Source organism: Nerophis ophidion, linkage group LG08 (assembly GCF_033978795.1).
Source record: "Nerophis ophidion isolate RoL-2023_Sa linkage group LG08, RoL_Noph_v1.0, whole genome shotgun sequence".
Lineage (NCBI taxonomy): Eukaryota > Metazoa > Chordata > Actinopteri > Syngnathiformes > Syngnathidae > Nerophis > Nerophis ophidion.
The window spans coordinates 12,558,329-12,572,678 of NC_084618.1; the positions used below are offsets into that span (position 1 = coordinate 12,558,329).

A 14,350-nucleotide genomic window follows, 5' to 3' on the forward strand; every position below is an offset into this window, starting at 1 on the left:
CCCAACGTGTCCTGGGTCTTCCCCGTGGCCTCCTACCGGTTGGACGTGCCCTAAACACCTCCCTAGGGAGGCGTTCGGGTGGCATCCTGACCAGATGCCCGAACCACCTCATCTGGCTCCTCTCCATGTGGAGGAGCAGCGGCTTTACTTTGAGTTCCTCCCGGATGGCAGAGCTTCTCACCCTATCTCTAAGGGAGAGACCCGCCACACGGCGGAGGAAACTCATTTGGGCCGCTTGTACCCGTGATCTTATCCTTTCGGTCATGACCCAAAGCTCATGACCATAGGTGAGGATGGGAACGTAGATCGACCGGTAAATTGAGAGCTTTGCCTTCCGGCTCAGCTCCTTCTTCACCACAACGGATCGGTACAACGTCCGCATTACTGAAGACGCCGCACCGATCCGCCTGTCGATCTCACGATCCACTCTTCCCTCACTCGTGAACAAGACTCCTAGGTACTTGAACTCCTCCACTTGGGGCAGGGTCTCCTCCCCAACCCGGAGATGGCATTCCACCCTTTTCCGGGCGAGAACCATGGACTCGGACTTGGAGGTGCTGATTCTCATTCCGGTCGCTTCACACTCGGCTGCGAACCGATCCAGTGAGAGCTGAAGATCCCGGTCAGATGAAGCCATCAGGACCACATCATCTGCAAAAAGCAGAGACCTAATCCTGCGGTCACCAAACCGGAACCCCTCAACGCCTTGACTGCGCCTAGAAATTCTGTCCATAAAAGTTATGAACAGAATCGGTGACAAAGGACAGCCTTGGCGGAGTCCAACCCTCACTGGAAATGTGTTCGACTTACTGCCGGCAATGCGGACCAAGCTCTGGCACTGATCGTACAGGGAGCGGACCGCCACAATAAGACAGTCCGATACCCCATACTCTCTGAGCACTCCCCACAGGACTTCGCGAGGGACACGGTCGAATGCCTTCTCCAAGTCCACAAAGCACATGTAGACTGGTTGGGCAAACTCCCATGCACCCTCAAGAACCCTGCCGAGAGTATAGAGCTGGTCCACAGTTCCACGACCAGGACGAAAACCACACTGTTCCTCCTGAATCACTTTAGCTTCTTAAAAACAGCAAATAGATTGTTTTCATATAGAGGATCTTTGACTAACATTTTACTTTAGAATGGATTGTTTTCATATAGATGATATTTGACTAACATTTTTGCTTTAGGTTCATAAAAACAGAAAATATATCCTGTTATATAGAGTATCTTTGACTAACCTTTTTGCTCTAGGCCTTTCAAAACAGCAAAACGATCCTGTCACTTCCAGCAGTGGTCCCCAAGCACCGGGCTGCAGCCCGGTACCGGGCCGTGGCGCGATTGGTACCGGGCCGTGGCCCGATTGGTACCGGGCCGCAGAAGAATTTTTTATAAAAAAAATAAATAAAAAAAAGTTTTTAAATTATTTTTTTCTTTTTTTTATTAAATCAACATAAAAAAACACAATATACACTTACAAATAGTGCACCAACCACAAAAAACTCCCTTTTTCATGACAAAAACGTCCCTTTTTTATGACAAAAACGTCCCTTTTTCATGACAAAGGTCCTTGAAAACAGCCAAGGGGTCATGTCAAATAGAGGATCTTTGATTATAAGTTTCACATTGACGTCAGAGTGTATTGAACAAAAACACAAATAATCATATAGAGTATCTTTGACTAACATTGTTGCTGTAGGTCTTTAAAAACAGCAAAGAGATCCTGTGATATAGAGGATCTTTGACTAACATTGTTGCTGTAGGTCTTTGAAAACAGCAAAGAGATCCTGTCACTATAGAGGATCTTTGACTAACAGTTTTGCTGTAGGTCCTTAAACCAGCAAAGAGATCCTGTCACACTATAGAGGATCTTTGATTAACAGTTTTGCTGTAGGACCTTAAAACAGCATAGATATCTTGTCATATAGAGGATCTTTGACTAACATTGTTGATTGATGTCCTTTAAACAGCAAAATGATCCTGTCATATTGAGGTTGTTTTTTTTTTGCTGTAGGTCATTGAAAACAGCAAAGGGGTCATGCCATATAGAGGATCTTTGACTATAGGTTTCACATTGACGTCCGAGTGTAATTAAAAAAACACACAAATAATCATATAGAGTATCTTTGACTAACTATGTTGCTGTAGGTCTTTAAAAACAGCAAAGAGATCCTGTCACTATAGAGGATCTTTGACTATCAGTTTTGCTGTAGGTCCTTAAAACAGCAAAGTGATCCTGTTATTTAGACAATCTTTGACTAACAGTTTTGCTGTAGGTCATTTAAACAGCGAAGAGATCCTGTCACACTGTAGAGGATCTTTGATTAACAGTTTTGCTGTAGGACCTTAAAACAGCATAGATATCTTGTCATATAGAGGATCTTTGACTAACATTGTTGATTGATGTCCTTTAAACAGCAAAATGATCCTGTCATATTGAGGTTGTTTTTTTTTTGCTGTAGGTCATTGAAAACAGCAAAGAGGATCTTTGACTATAGGTTTCACATTGACGTCCGAGTGTAATTAAAAAAACACACAAATAATCATATAGAGTATCTTTGACTAACTATGTTGCTGTAGGTCTTTAAAAACAGCAAAGAGATCCTGTCACTATAGAGGATCTTTGACTATCAGTTTTGCTGTAGGTCCTTAAAACAGCAAAGTGATCCTGTTATTTAGACAATCTTTGACTAACAGTTTTGCTGTAGGTCATTTAAACAGCGAAGAGATCCTGTCACACTGTAGAGGATCTTTGATTAACAGTTTTGCTGTAGGACCTTAAAACAGAATAGAGATCCTGTCATATAGAGGATCTTTGACTAACATTGTTGCTTGATGTCCTTTAAACAGCAAAATGATCCTGTCATATTGAGGTTGTTGTTTTTTTGCTGTAGGTCATTGAAAACAGCAAAGGGGTCATGTCAAATAGAGGATCTTTGATTATAGGTTTCACATTGACGTCAGAGTGTAATTAAAAAAACACACAAATAATCATATAGAATATATTTGACTAACATTGTTGCTATAGGCCTTTAAAAACAGCAAACAGATCCTGTCATTTAGAGGATCTTTGACTGTCATTTTTGCTGTAGGTCCTTAAAAACAGCAAATATATTCTGTCATTTAGAGGATCTTTGAATAACATTTTTGCTGTAGGTCCTTAAAAATAGCAAATACATAATTTTTATATAAAGGATCTTTGACGAACATTTTTGCTGTGGGTCCATAAAAACAGCACATATATCCTGTCATCTAGAGGATCTTTGACTAACATTGTTGCTGTAGGTCCTTAAAAAACAAATAAGGGATGATGTCATATAGAGGATCTTTGACTAACATTTTTGCTCTAGGTCCATAAAAACAGCAAATATATCCTGTTATATAGAGGATCTTTGACTAACATTTTTGCTGTAGGCCTTTAAAAACAGCAAACATATCCTGTCATTTAGAGGATCTTTGCCTGTCATTTTTGCTGTAGGCCCTTAAAAAACAAATAATGGATAATGTCATATAAAGGATCTTTGACTAACATTTTTGCTGTAGGTCCATAAAAACAGCACATATATCCTGTCATCTAGTGGATCTTTGACTAACATTTTTGCTCTAGGTCCATAAAAACAGCAAATATATCCTGTCATATAGAGGATCTTTGACTAAAATTGTTGCTGTAGATCCTTAAAAAACAAATAAGAGATAATGTCATATAGAGGATTTTTGACTAACATTTTTGCTCTAGGTCCATAAAAACAGCAAATATATCCTGTCATATAGAGGATCTTTGACTAACATTGTGGCTGTAGGCCTTTCAAAACAGCAAAACAATCCTGTCACTTAGAGGATCTTTTACAAACATTTTTGCTTGAGGCCCTTAAAAACAGATAAAGGATCATGTCATTTAGGGGATCTTTGAATAACATTTTTGCTGTAGGTCCTTAAAAATAGCAAATTCATAATTTTTATTTAAAGGATCTTTGACGAACATTTTTGCTGTAAGTCCATAAAAACAGCACATATATCCTGTCATCTAGAGGATCTTTGACTAACATTGTTGCTTGATGTCCTTTAAACAGCAAAATGATCCTGTCATTTTGATGTTGTTGTTTTTTTTTGCTGTAGGTCATTGATATCAGCAAAGGGGTCATGTCATATAGAGGATCTTTGATTATAGGTTTCACATTGACGTCAGAGTGTAATTAAAAAAAACACAAATAATCATATAGAATATCTTTGACTAACATTGTTGCTATAGGTCTTTAAAAACAGCAAAGAGATCCTGTGATATAGAGGATCTTTGACTAACATTGTTGCTGTAGGTCTTTAAAAACAGCAAAAAGATCCTGTCACACTATAGAGGATCTTTGATTAACAGTTTTGCTGTAGGACCTTAAAACAGCAAAGAGATCCTGTCATATAGAGGATCTTTGACTAACATTGTTGCTGTAGTTCTTTAAAAACAGCAAAGAGATCCTGTGATATAGACGATCTTTGACTAACATTGTTACTGTAGTTCTTTGAAAACAGCAAAGAGATCCTGTGATATAGAGGATCTTTGACTAACATTGTTGCTGTAGGTCTTTAAAAACAGCAAAGAGATCCTGTGATATAGACGATCTTTGACTAACATTGTTACTGTAGTTCTTTGAAAACAGCAAAGAGATCCTGTGATATAGAGGATCTTTGACTAACATTGTTGCTGTGGGTCTTTAAAACAGCAAAGAGATCCTGTGATATAGAGGATCTTTGACTAACATTGTTGCTGTAGGTCTTTAAAAACAGCAAAGAGATCCTGTGATATAGAGGATCTTTGACTAACATTGTTGCTGTAGGTCTTTAAAAACAGCAAAAAGATCCTGTCACACTATAGAGGATCTTTGATTAACAGTTTTGCTGTAGGACCTTAAAACAGCAAAGAGATCCTGTCATATAGAGGATCTTTGACTAACATTGTTGCTGTAGTTCTTTAAAAACAGCAAAGAGATCCTGTGATATAGACGATCTTTGACTAACATTGTTACTGTAGTTCTTTGAAAACAGCAAAGAGATCCTGTGATATAGAGGATCTTTGACTAACATTGTTGCTGTGGGTCTTTAAAACAGCAAAGAGATCCTGTGATATAGAGGATCTTTGACTAACATTGTTGCTGTAGGTCTTTAAAAACAGCAAAGAGATCCTGTGATATAGAGGATCTTTGACTAACATTGTTGCTGTAGGTCTTTAAAAACAGCAAAAAGATCCTGTCACACTATAGAGGATCTTTGATTAACAGTTTTGCTGTAGGACCTTAAAACAGCAAAGAGATCCTGTCATATAGAGGATCTTTGACTAACATTGTTGCTGTAGTTCTTTAAAAACAGCAAAGAGATCCTGTGATATAGACGATCTTTGACTAACATTGTTACTGTAGTTCTTTGAAAACAGCAAAGAGATCCTGTGATATAGAGGATCTTTGACTAACATTGTTGCTGTAGGTCTTTAAAAACAGCAAAGAGATCCTGTGATATAGACGATCTTTGACTAACATTGTTACTGTAGTTCTTTGAAAACAGCAAAGAGATCCTGTGATATAGAGGATCTTTGACTAACATTGTTGCTGTAGGTCTTTAAAACAGCAAAGAGATCCTGTGATATAGAGGATCTTTGACTAACATTGTTGCTGTAGGTCTTTAAAAACAGCAAAGAGATCCTGTCACTATAGAGGATCTTTTTGCTGCAGGCGATTAAAAAACAATAAAGGGATCATGTCATATAGAGGATCTTTGACTATAAGTTTCACATTGACGTCAGAGTGTATTGAACAAAAACACAAATAATGGTGACTTTCCAAAAATGTTCCCAAGACCAATTTCCTGGACCAGCACTGACCTGCTGTGCAAATCCGGCCAAAGTGAAACTGAAATTGAAAGTAAAACCCTCAATTAGGGCCTCAGCTGGCAAGCACCTGCAGGCCCAGTGGCCTAGCGGACAAGGCATCAGCCTCCGGAGCTGGAGATCGTGGGTTCGAGTCCCACCTGGGTCGGTTTTATGGAGTCATCATGCCGGATTAAGTGTGCGAGTTCAACTCCCATCCGAGATAAATGCTTGAAGGGGCGGAGCTAAAGGTGCTGCAAGTCCTTTGACTGCCTGAAAACAACTGCGTGTTTCGCGGTCGCTGGAACGCCTCCTTCCGTCTCCTCCCCGGCCCGTGTTTTGCGCGTGCGAGGCGAGGGTGTCGGTGAGGGTGTGAGAGGCTAAAAATACCCGGGTGTTGATGATGGCGGCTGCACAATTAAAGCAAGGCGGCGAGAACGCGTGTGGAGGCGGAGACCGGAGTCTCTCGCAAACCCCCCGCCAAAATAAAAGGCGGAAGAAAGGCGCCGCTTCCTGTGGTCCGTCAGATGATAGACGGCGGCTCCTCTCACTAAGCACTTCCTGTTTCAGGCACCCGGAGATTAGAGGCGATGAATGAGGTCAAAGGCTGCTGATGATTCTCCGTCAAACACGTTAACATGGGAGGAGACGGGTTTAATCGCTTTAAAAGGGCCCCGTGTTAGTCTATGTTTTCATGAGAAGGCATGTTAGCGTGTTAGCACGTTAGCATGTGGGATTTACACTGTCCAGTATGTCAACAACACCCGAAAGTGCGCCTTGCAGCGTTAATGCTAATACGTTTGTCCGTGGGTAGCATTTTTTTTTTTTACACATTCATCCATCCATTCATTTTCTACCGCTTGTCCTGTTCGGGGTGGAGCTGCATTGGGGCGGAAGGCGGGGTACACCCTGGACAAGTCGCCACTTAATCGCAGGGCCAACATGGATAGACAGACAACATTCGCACTCACAATCATAGGGCCAATTCAGTGTTGCCAATCGTCCGTCCATCCATTTTCTACCGCTTGTCCTTTTTGGGTTTGTGGGGGGGTGAATTCGGGCGGAAGGCGGTATACAACCTGGACAAGTCGCCACTCATCGCAGGGCCAACATGGATAGATAGACAACATTCGCACTCACAATCCTAGGGCCAATTTAGTGTTGCCAATCATCCATCCATCCATTTTCTACCGCTTGTCCTTTTTGGGGTTGTGGGGGGGGTGAATTCGGGTGGAAGGCGGTGTACAACCTGGACAAGTCGCCACCTCATCGCAAGGCCAACATGGATAGACAGACAACATTCACACTCACAATCCTAGGGCCAATTTAGTTTTGCTAATCATCCATCCATCCATTTTCTACTGCTTGTCCTTTTCAGAGTTGCGGGTGGTGCTGGAGCTTATCTCAGCTGCATTGGGGCGGAAGGCGGTGTACACCCTGGACAAGTCGCCACCTCATCGCAGGGCCAACACAGATAGAGAGACAACATTCACACTCACATTCCTAGGGCCAATTTAGAGTTGCCAAACATCCATCCATCCATTTCCTACCGCTTGTCCCTTTTGGGGTCGCATTCGGACGGAAGGCAGAGTACACCCTGGACAAGTCGCCACCTCATCGCAGGGCCAACACGGATAGACAGACAACATTCACACTCACATTCCTAGGGCAAATTTAGTTCTGCTAATCATTCATCCACCCATTTTCTACTGCTTGTCCTTTTCAGAGTGGCGGGTGGTGCTGGAGCCTATCTCAGCTGCATTGGGGCGGAAGGCGGTGTACACCCTGGACAAGTCGCCACCTCATCGCAGGGCCAACACAGATAGAGAGACAACATTCACACTCACATTCCTAGAGCCAATTTAGTGTCGCCAAACATCCATCCATCCATTTTCTACCGCCTGTCCCTTTTGGGGTCGCATTCGGGCAGAAGGCGGGGTACGCCCTGGACAAGTCGCCGTCTCATTGCAGGGCCAACACGGATAGACAGACAACATTCGCACTCACAATCCTAGGGCCAATTTAGTGTTGCCAATCATCTAACTGTCCATTTTCTACCGCTTGTCCTTTTCAGGGTGGCGGGCGGTGCCGGAGCCTATTTAAGCTGCATTCGGGCGGAAGGCGTTGTACACCCTGGACAAGTCGCAACCTCATCACTGGGCCAACACGGATAGATAGACAACATTCACACTCACATTCCTAGGGCCAATTTATTGTTGCCAATCAATGCATGTAAAATAGATTGTTCGATTTTTACGGAAAATAAAAACAATTTAATGTTAGCATGCTAGCTAACACGAGACTGCAAACTTTTTTAGAGCAACTTTTGCTTTTTTACACTTTAAAGTCCTGTGTGACATATGCTAACTGTCAGCTTGGTAATGTACAAAAAACCCCAAAACCAGTGAAGTTGGCACATTGTGTAAAATGGTAAACAAAAACAGAATACAATGATTTGCAAATCATTTTCAACTTATATTCCATTGAATAGACTGCAAAAACAAGATATTTAATGTTTGGACTGAGAAACTTAATTTTTTGCAAATAATCATTAACTTTGAATTTTCCGGGTGTTGTTGATAAACGGCTGTGGCTTTGCATAGTGGAGTTTTAACTCGCACTTACAGATGTAGCGACCGACTGTAGTTACTCACAGCGGTTTTCTGAAGTGTTCCTGAGCACATGTGATGATATCCTTTACATACCGGTGTCGCTTTTTTGAGGCACCTCATCCAAAATCAACGGCATTTAAAGTTGGTTTTCAGCCTTGCCGCTGACGTGCAGTGAATTCTCCAGCTTCTCTGAACCTTTCGATGATATCACGGAGCGTAGATGGCGAAATCCCTAAATTCCTTTGCAATAGCTTGTCTATTAATTATGTCTAATAAATCCATCCATTTTCTACCGCTTGTCTCGTTCTGGATCTCGGGGGGTGCTGGAGCCTATTTTAACTGCATATGTCTATTAAATGTGTTAAATGCTGGATTTAACACCCACAGATAAGTAAACAAACCCAGGGAAACTATTACTAGTGTTTCTAGAACAATAAACAACAACAAACGTAACAATAAACACGTATTGTTTAGAAAGCAGGGCAGCAAAGCATGCTGGGTAGCGGGTGCTACTCCCAGCTGCCATACGTTTAGAGTAAGGGCGGGGGAAAAAAAAAAAGAGCTGGTACCTTGTACGGAATGACCACCGCCGAGCCGCCGCTGATGCCCACGATTGGCAGAGCGGTCTGAGTGGACAGGAAGTCCAGGATCTGCGCCACCTCGGCCACCTGAAGACCCAAGGCAACATTCTTTCAGATCATACATGTGCAACTTTACCTTTGGAGAATCAATTCATCTTAATAGCGGACTACAAAGTGGAAAGTACAAAGTACCAAGTACAAACCCCGTTTCCATACGAGTTGGGAAATTGTGTTAGATGTAAATATAAACGGAATACAATGATTTGCAAATCCTTTTCAACCCATATTCAGTTGAATGCGCTACAAAGACAACATATTTGATGTTCAAACTCATAAACAAATAATAATTAACTTGGAATTTCATAGCTGCTAAATGTGCCAAAGTAGTTGGGAAAGGGCATGTTCACCACTGTGTTACATCACCTTTTCTTTTAAAAACACTCAATAAACGTTTGGGAACTGAGGAAACTAATTATTGAAGCTTTGAAAGTGGAATTCTGGACTGCAGGCGGGCCAGGAAAGTACCCGCACTCTATTTTTACGAAGCCACGCAGTTGTAACACGTGCTGAATATGGCTTGGCATTGTCTTGCTGAAATAAGCAGGGGCGTCCATGAAAACGACGGCGCTTATAGGGCAGCATGTGTTGTTCCGAAACCTGTATGTACCTTTGTAGTGGAAAATGTCTGTCCTAGGGTTGCCTCTGAACTGAATGCATTGGGAGTGACACGACATAAACATTGGACAGTTACATCAATTGTTATGTTACAGGCCATCATGGATCGTATAAATAAGAAGGGAAGACCAAGCCTGGTGTGCGCTCTTTCTTAATTCGTCAACGAGGGTGTACCATTTTTCGTCTCCGGAGACACTGTCTGTTTTCATATCGATTCAATCTAACTTTGTACTATCTGATTGTGAGTAATTAAAACTGTTGTAACAAACTCTCTATTGTTCCTGTTTAAGATTCGGACTTTTCGACCACATAAAACTGCCGTCCCCGTACAGGCCATAGACCACACCTTTCAGCATTCATGGTGCCTTCAAAGATGTGTAAGTTACCCATGCCTTGGGCTCTAATGCACCCCCTTACCATCATTTGCGTCGATAACAGCCTGGGTGGTTCGCTTCCCCTTTGGTCCGGATGACACGACGTCGAATATTTCCAAAAGCAATTTGAAATGTGGACTCGTCAGACCACAGAACAATTTTCCACTTTGCATCAGTCCATCTTATATGAGCTCAGGCGTTTCTGGGTGTTGTTGATAAATGGCTTTGGCGTTGCATAGTAAGAGTTTTAACTTGCACTTACAGATGTAGCGACGGGTTGTGGTGACTGACAGTGATTTTCTGAAGTGTTCCTGAGGCAATGTGGTGATATCCTTTAAACACTGATATCGCTTTTTTAATGCAGTATTTTTTTAATTAATTAATAATTTTTTTAAAGAAAAATAAATGTTACAAATTAGTTTTTTCGCCCATCTCCATGCAACCGGAGGCTCTCTTCAAACCTGTAAATGCTTCATTATAGATATTACACCAAAAAATACATTGTGAGAATCGGTACGGCAACAGAATCGGTTCTGAATCGAGTCATCACCCTATAAGTCGGAACTGGATCGAAACCCAAAGATTCACACACCTACTAAAATGTGTTTCTTGTCTAGAGAACTCTAATAGTTAAAAAAAAAAACATATGGAGAAGGTTGTAAACAGATTTTTTTATACTCTAACAATGAAAATATTTGAATATAATCAATCGAAAATCGACTCAGAATCGAATCGGATCGAATCGCTAGGTATCCAAAGATTCAAATATCTACAAAAGGGTGTTTCCTGTCTAGAGAGTTCTAATAATAAAATTAAAAAAACATATGCCGATTCTAAATCATTATTTTTATATAAATAAATACAAAATAAAGAAAATAATAATAATAATATATTAAAAATAATAATAAATGATGTAATCGATTAAAAAAAATATATTGATTCATAATTTTACTAAATCTATTAAAAATTGTTGTTGTTGTTTTGTTTTGTTTAGGGTTTTTTGAAAAATAAGGTCATCATAAATTATAAAAATTATTATTTATTACATAAAAAAATATATATTTTATTTTTTTATAAAAATAAAATATTTAAAAAAAACTAATAGGGGTGCACAAAAAATGTATTCTTTTAATCTGTATTCCAAATTGATTCATAATTTTTAAAAATCATCTTGACAAAAATGTTGGATTTTTTTTTTTTTTAAGAATCGATTTTTAAAAATTAATGCAACCACGGAAAGGTTTCATTGTAATAGTTAAACCAAAATAATAAATTGCAAGAAGCGGTTTGAATGGAGAATCGATCCTGAATCGAATCGTCATACCCGGAACCGGATTGAACTGTTATGTGCTCAAAGATTAAAACCCCTAATAAAATTATTTTTCCCACTTTTGGGGAATTTTGTCTGGAACCTAGGGCTGAATGTACTCCATATATCACGAATGTGGTTACAAATTAAGGAAGAATTTATTCTAAGAAAACCGTCGTCTGGCGGTGGTTTGGCTTCAAGCGGGAAGATGTCGAACAGACAACCGTAATATGTCAAGTGTGGGGCAAAAGCGTTGCTGCAAAAAGTAGCAGCAGTGCTATTTTGTAGCATCCTTTGAAAAGCCACCCAGTAGCGAATAAGGAGTGCTTGAAACTCCGCATGTCAACATCTCGGTCGGTGCCACACCAACAAAATGCCCAAGCAACCATTTCCACATCAACGCCGTATAAAAAAAATAGTCTAAAACAGGAGATAAAGTCCGCAAGAACCAACCACATAGCAAAGGACATACACTGTTTGATTTCCTATTATGCAGCTCATTTTTATTTGACACTTATTTAAATATCTTGTGAGACACAATGCACAAAAGTGCACTTTATTTGTTTTAAACTATTGTAGTGGCGTTCTGTCAAAAAGGTGCACTTTAGTGTTGTTTTGATACGTCATCTTAGTGACATTATGCACAAAAGTGCACTTTATTTGTCTTAAACTATTGTAGTGGCGTTCTGTACAAAAAGTGCACTTTAATTGAGTGTTGTTTTGACATGTCATCTTAGTGACATCATGCACAAAAGTGCACTTTATTTGTTTTAAACTATTGTAGTGGCGTTTTGTACAAAAAGTGCACTTTAGTGTTGTTTTGATACGTCATCTTAGTGACATGATGCACAAAAGTGCACTTTATTTGTTTTAAACTATTGTAGTGGCGTTCTGTACAAAAAGTGAACTTTTGTGTTGTTTTGATACTTCATCTTAGTGATATCATGCACAAAAGTGCACTTTATTTGTTTTATTTAAACTATTGTAGTGGCGTTCTGTACATAAAGTGCACTTTAATTTAGTGTTGTTTTGATAATAATCAGCATTTCCGTTTTTTTGGCGTTGAGTTGCAAAAAGTTAGCGGACATCCATTGTTTAATTTCATTAAGACACGCCTCCAGCTGACTACAATCCGGCGTGTTGGTCAGCTTTAGGGGCATGTAGAGTTGGGTGTCATCAGCATAACAGTGAAAGCTAACACCGTATTTGCGTATGATGTCACCTAGCGGCAGCATGTAGATGCTGAAGAGTGCAGGGCCAAGGACCGAACCCTGGGGAACTCCACACGTTACCTTAACGTAGTCCGAGGTCACATTGTTATGGGAGACACACTGCATCCTATCAGTAAGATAAGAGTTAAACCAAGACAGGGCTAAGTCTGACATACCAATTCGTGTTTTGATACGTTCTAATAAAATATTATGATCGACGGTATCGAAAGCAGCGCTAAGATCGAGGAGCAGCAACATAGATGACGCATCAGAATCCATCGTTAGCAATAGATCATTAGTCATTTTTGCGAGGGCTGTCTCCGTCGAGTGATTTGCCCTGAAACCGGATTGAAAGGTTTCACATAGATTGTTAGACGCTAAGTGTTCATTTAACTGCTCCGCAACAATTTTTTCGAGGATTTTTGAAATAAAGGGAAGGTGAGACACCGGTCGGTAGTTTACCATGAGGTCAGGATCGAGGTTAGGTCTTTTAAGAAGAGGATGAATAACCGCTTTTTTGAATGCTAGGGGAACAGTGCCCGAGGAAAGTGATAAGTTTATAATATTTAGCACTGATGGACCTAATAATACAAAGAGCTCCTTGATCAGTTTCCCAGGAAGAGGGTCAAGTAAACATGTTGTTTGTTTTATTCCATTTACACGTTGTAACAATTCCTCTAATGTTATTTCCTCAAAACGCGAGAAACTATTTTGGAGGACAGTATCCGCCGTATATACAATCGTGTCAGTGTTAATAGAACCCCGTTGTAGCTGGGACGCATTGTCTTTAATCTCCTTTCTAATGACTTCAATTTTCTTACTAAAGAATTGCATAAAGTCATCAGCTGAGTGGGTGGAGCTACTGGAAGGAGTCCCTTGTTGGGTTAGCGATGCTACCGTACTAAACAAAAATTTTGGATCGTTTTTATTACGGTGGATGAGATTTGAGTAATAATTAGCTTTAGCTAAGGTAAGCATGCGTTTATAAGTTATTAAACCATCACTAAATGCTTGATGGTGCACCTCAAGTTTAGTCGTGCGCCATTTGCGTTCCAGCTTTCTGCATAATAATTTCTGAGCTCTAGTTTCTTCTGTAAACCACGGGGTGCGCTTTTTTGGAGCCTTTTTTAACTTTAGCGGTGCTATGTTATCAATGGTTTCGCGCAGGGCGTCGTTAAAGTTGTTAGTGAGGTTATCAATAGAGCCCACATACTTTGGGAATGGTGCCATTACCGAGGGCAGTAGGTCAGCAAGAGTTGTCGTTGTGGCCGTATTAATGTTGCGGCTGCTATAGCAGTTATTATTATTATTAGTTTGACGAACATGCGTCTGAACCTCGAATTTTATAAGGTAATGATTGGACAATACTTTAGTATACGGGAGTATCGTAACTTTGGAAGCGGTGATACCCCTGACAAGCACTAGGTCTATCGTATTACCGTTGCTCCTGCTAGACACCGAACTCTATTTAATAATACAACTCTAACATTTGACAACCAAACAATTAAAGAAGGCGACACGGTAAAGAATCTGGGTATTATCTTCGACCCAACTCTCTCCTTTGAGGCACACATTAAAAGCGTTACTAAAACGGCCTTCTTTCATCTCCGCAATATCGCTAAAATTCGCTCCATTCTGTCCACTAAAGACGCTGAGATCATTATCCATGCGTTTGTTACGTCTCGCCTCGACTACTGTAACGTATTATTTTCGGGTCTCCCCATGTCTAGCATTAAAAGA

The 14,350-nt window shown here is 40.4% G+C and overlaps 1 protein-coding gene and 1 non-coding gene across 2 annotated transcripts in view; one reads left to right on the forward strand and one right to left on the reverse strand.

Annotated features, from left to right (window-relative positions):
- Window positions 1-14,350, reverse strand: part of LOC133557319 (glutamate receptor ionotropic, NMDA 2C-like) — a 170,955-nt gene that overhangs the window by 116,881 nt on the left and 39,724 nt on the right. The window contains exon 3 of the mRNA XM_061907693.1: window positions 9,030-9,128. Within this exon, the coding sequence (XP_061763677.1) occupies window positions 9,030-9,128 (99 nt within the window). The remainder of the gene's footprint in view (window positions 1-9,029; window positions 9,129-14,350) is intronic.
- Window positions 5,945-6,017, forward strand: trnar-ccg (transfer RNA arginine (anticodon CCG)). Its single transcript has one exon. It is a non-coding gene; the product is annotated as a tRNA-Arg (tRNA).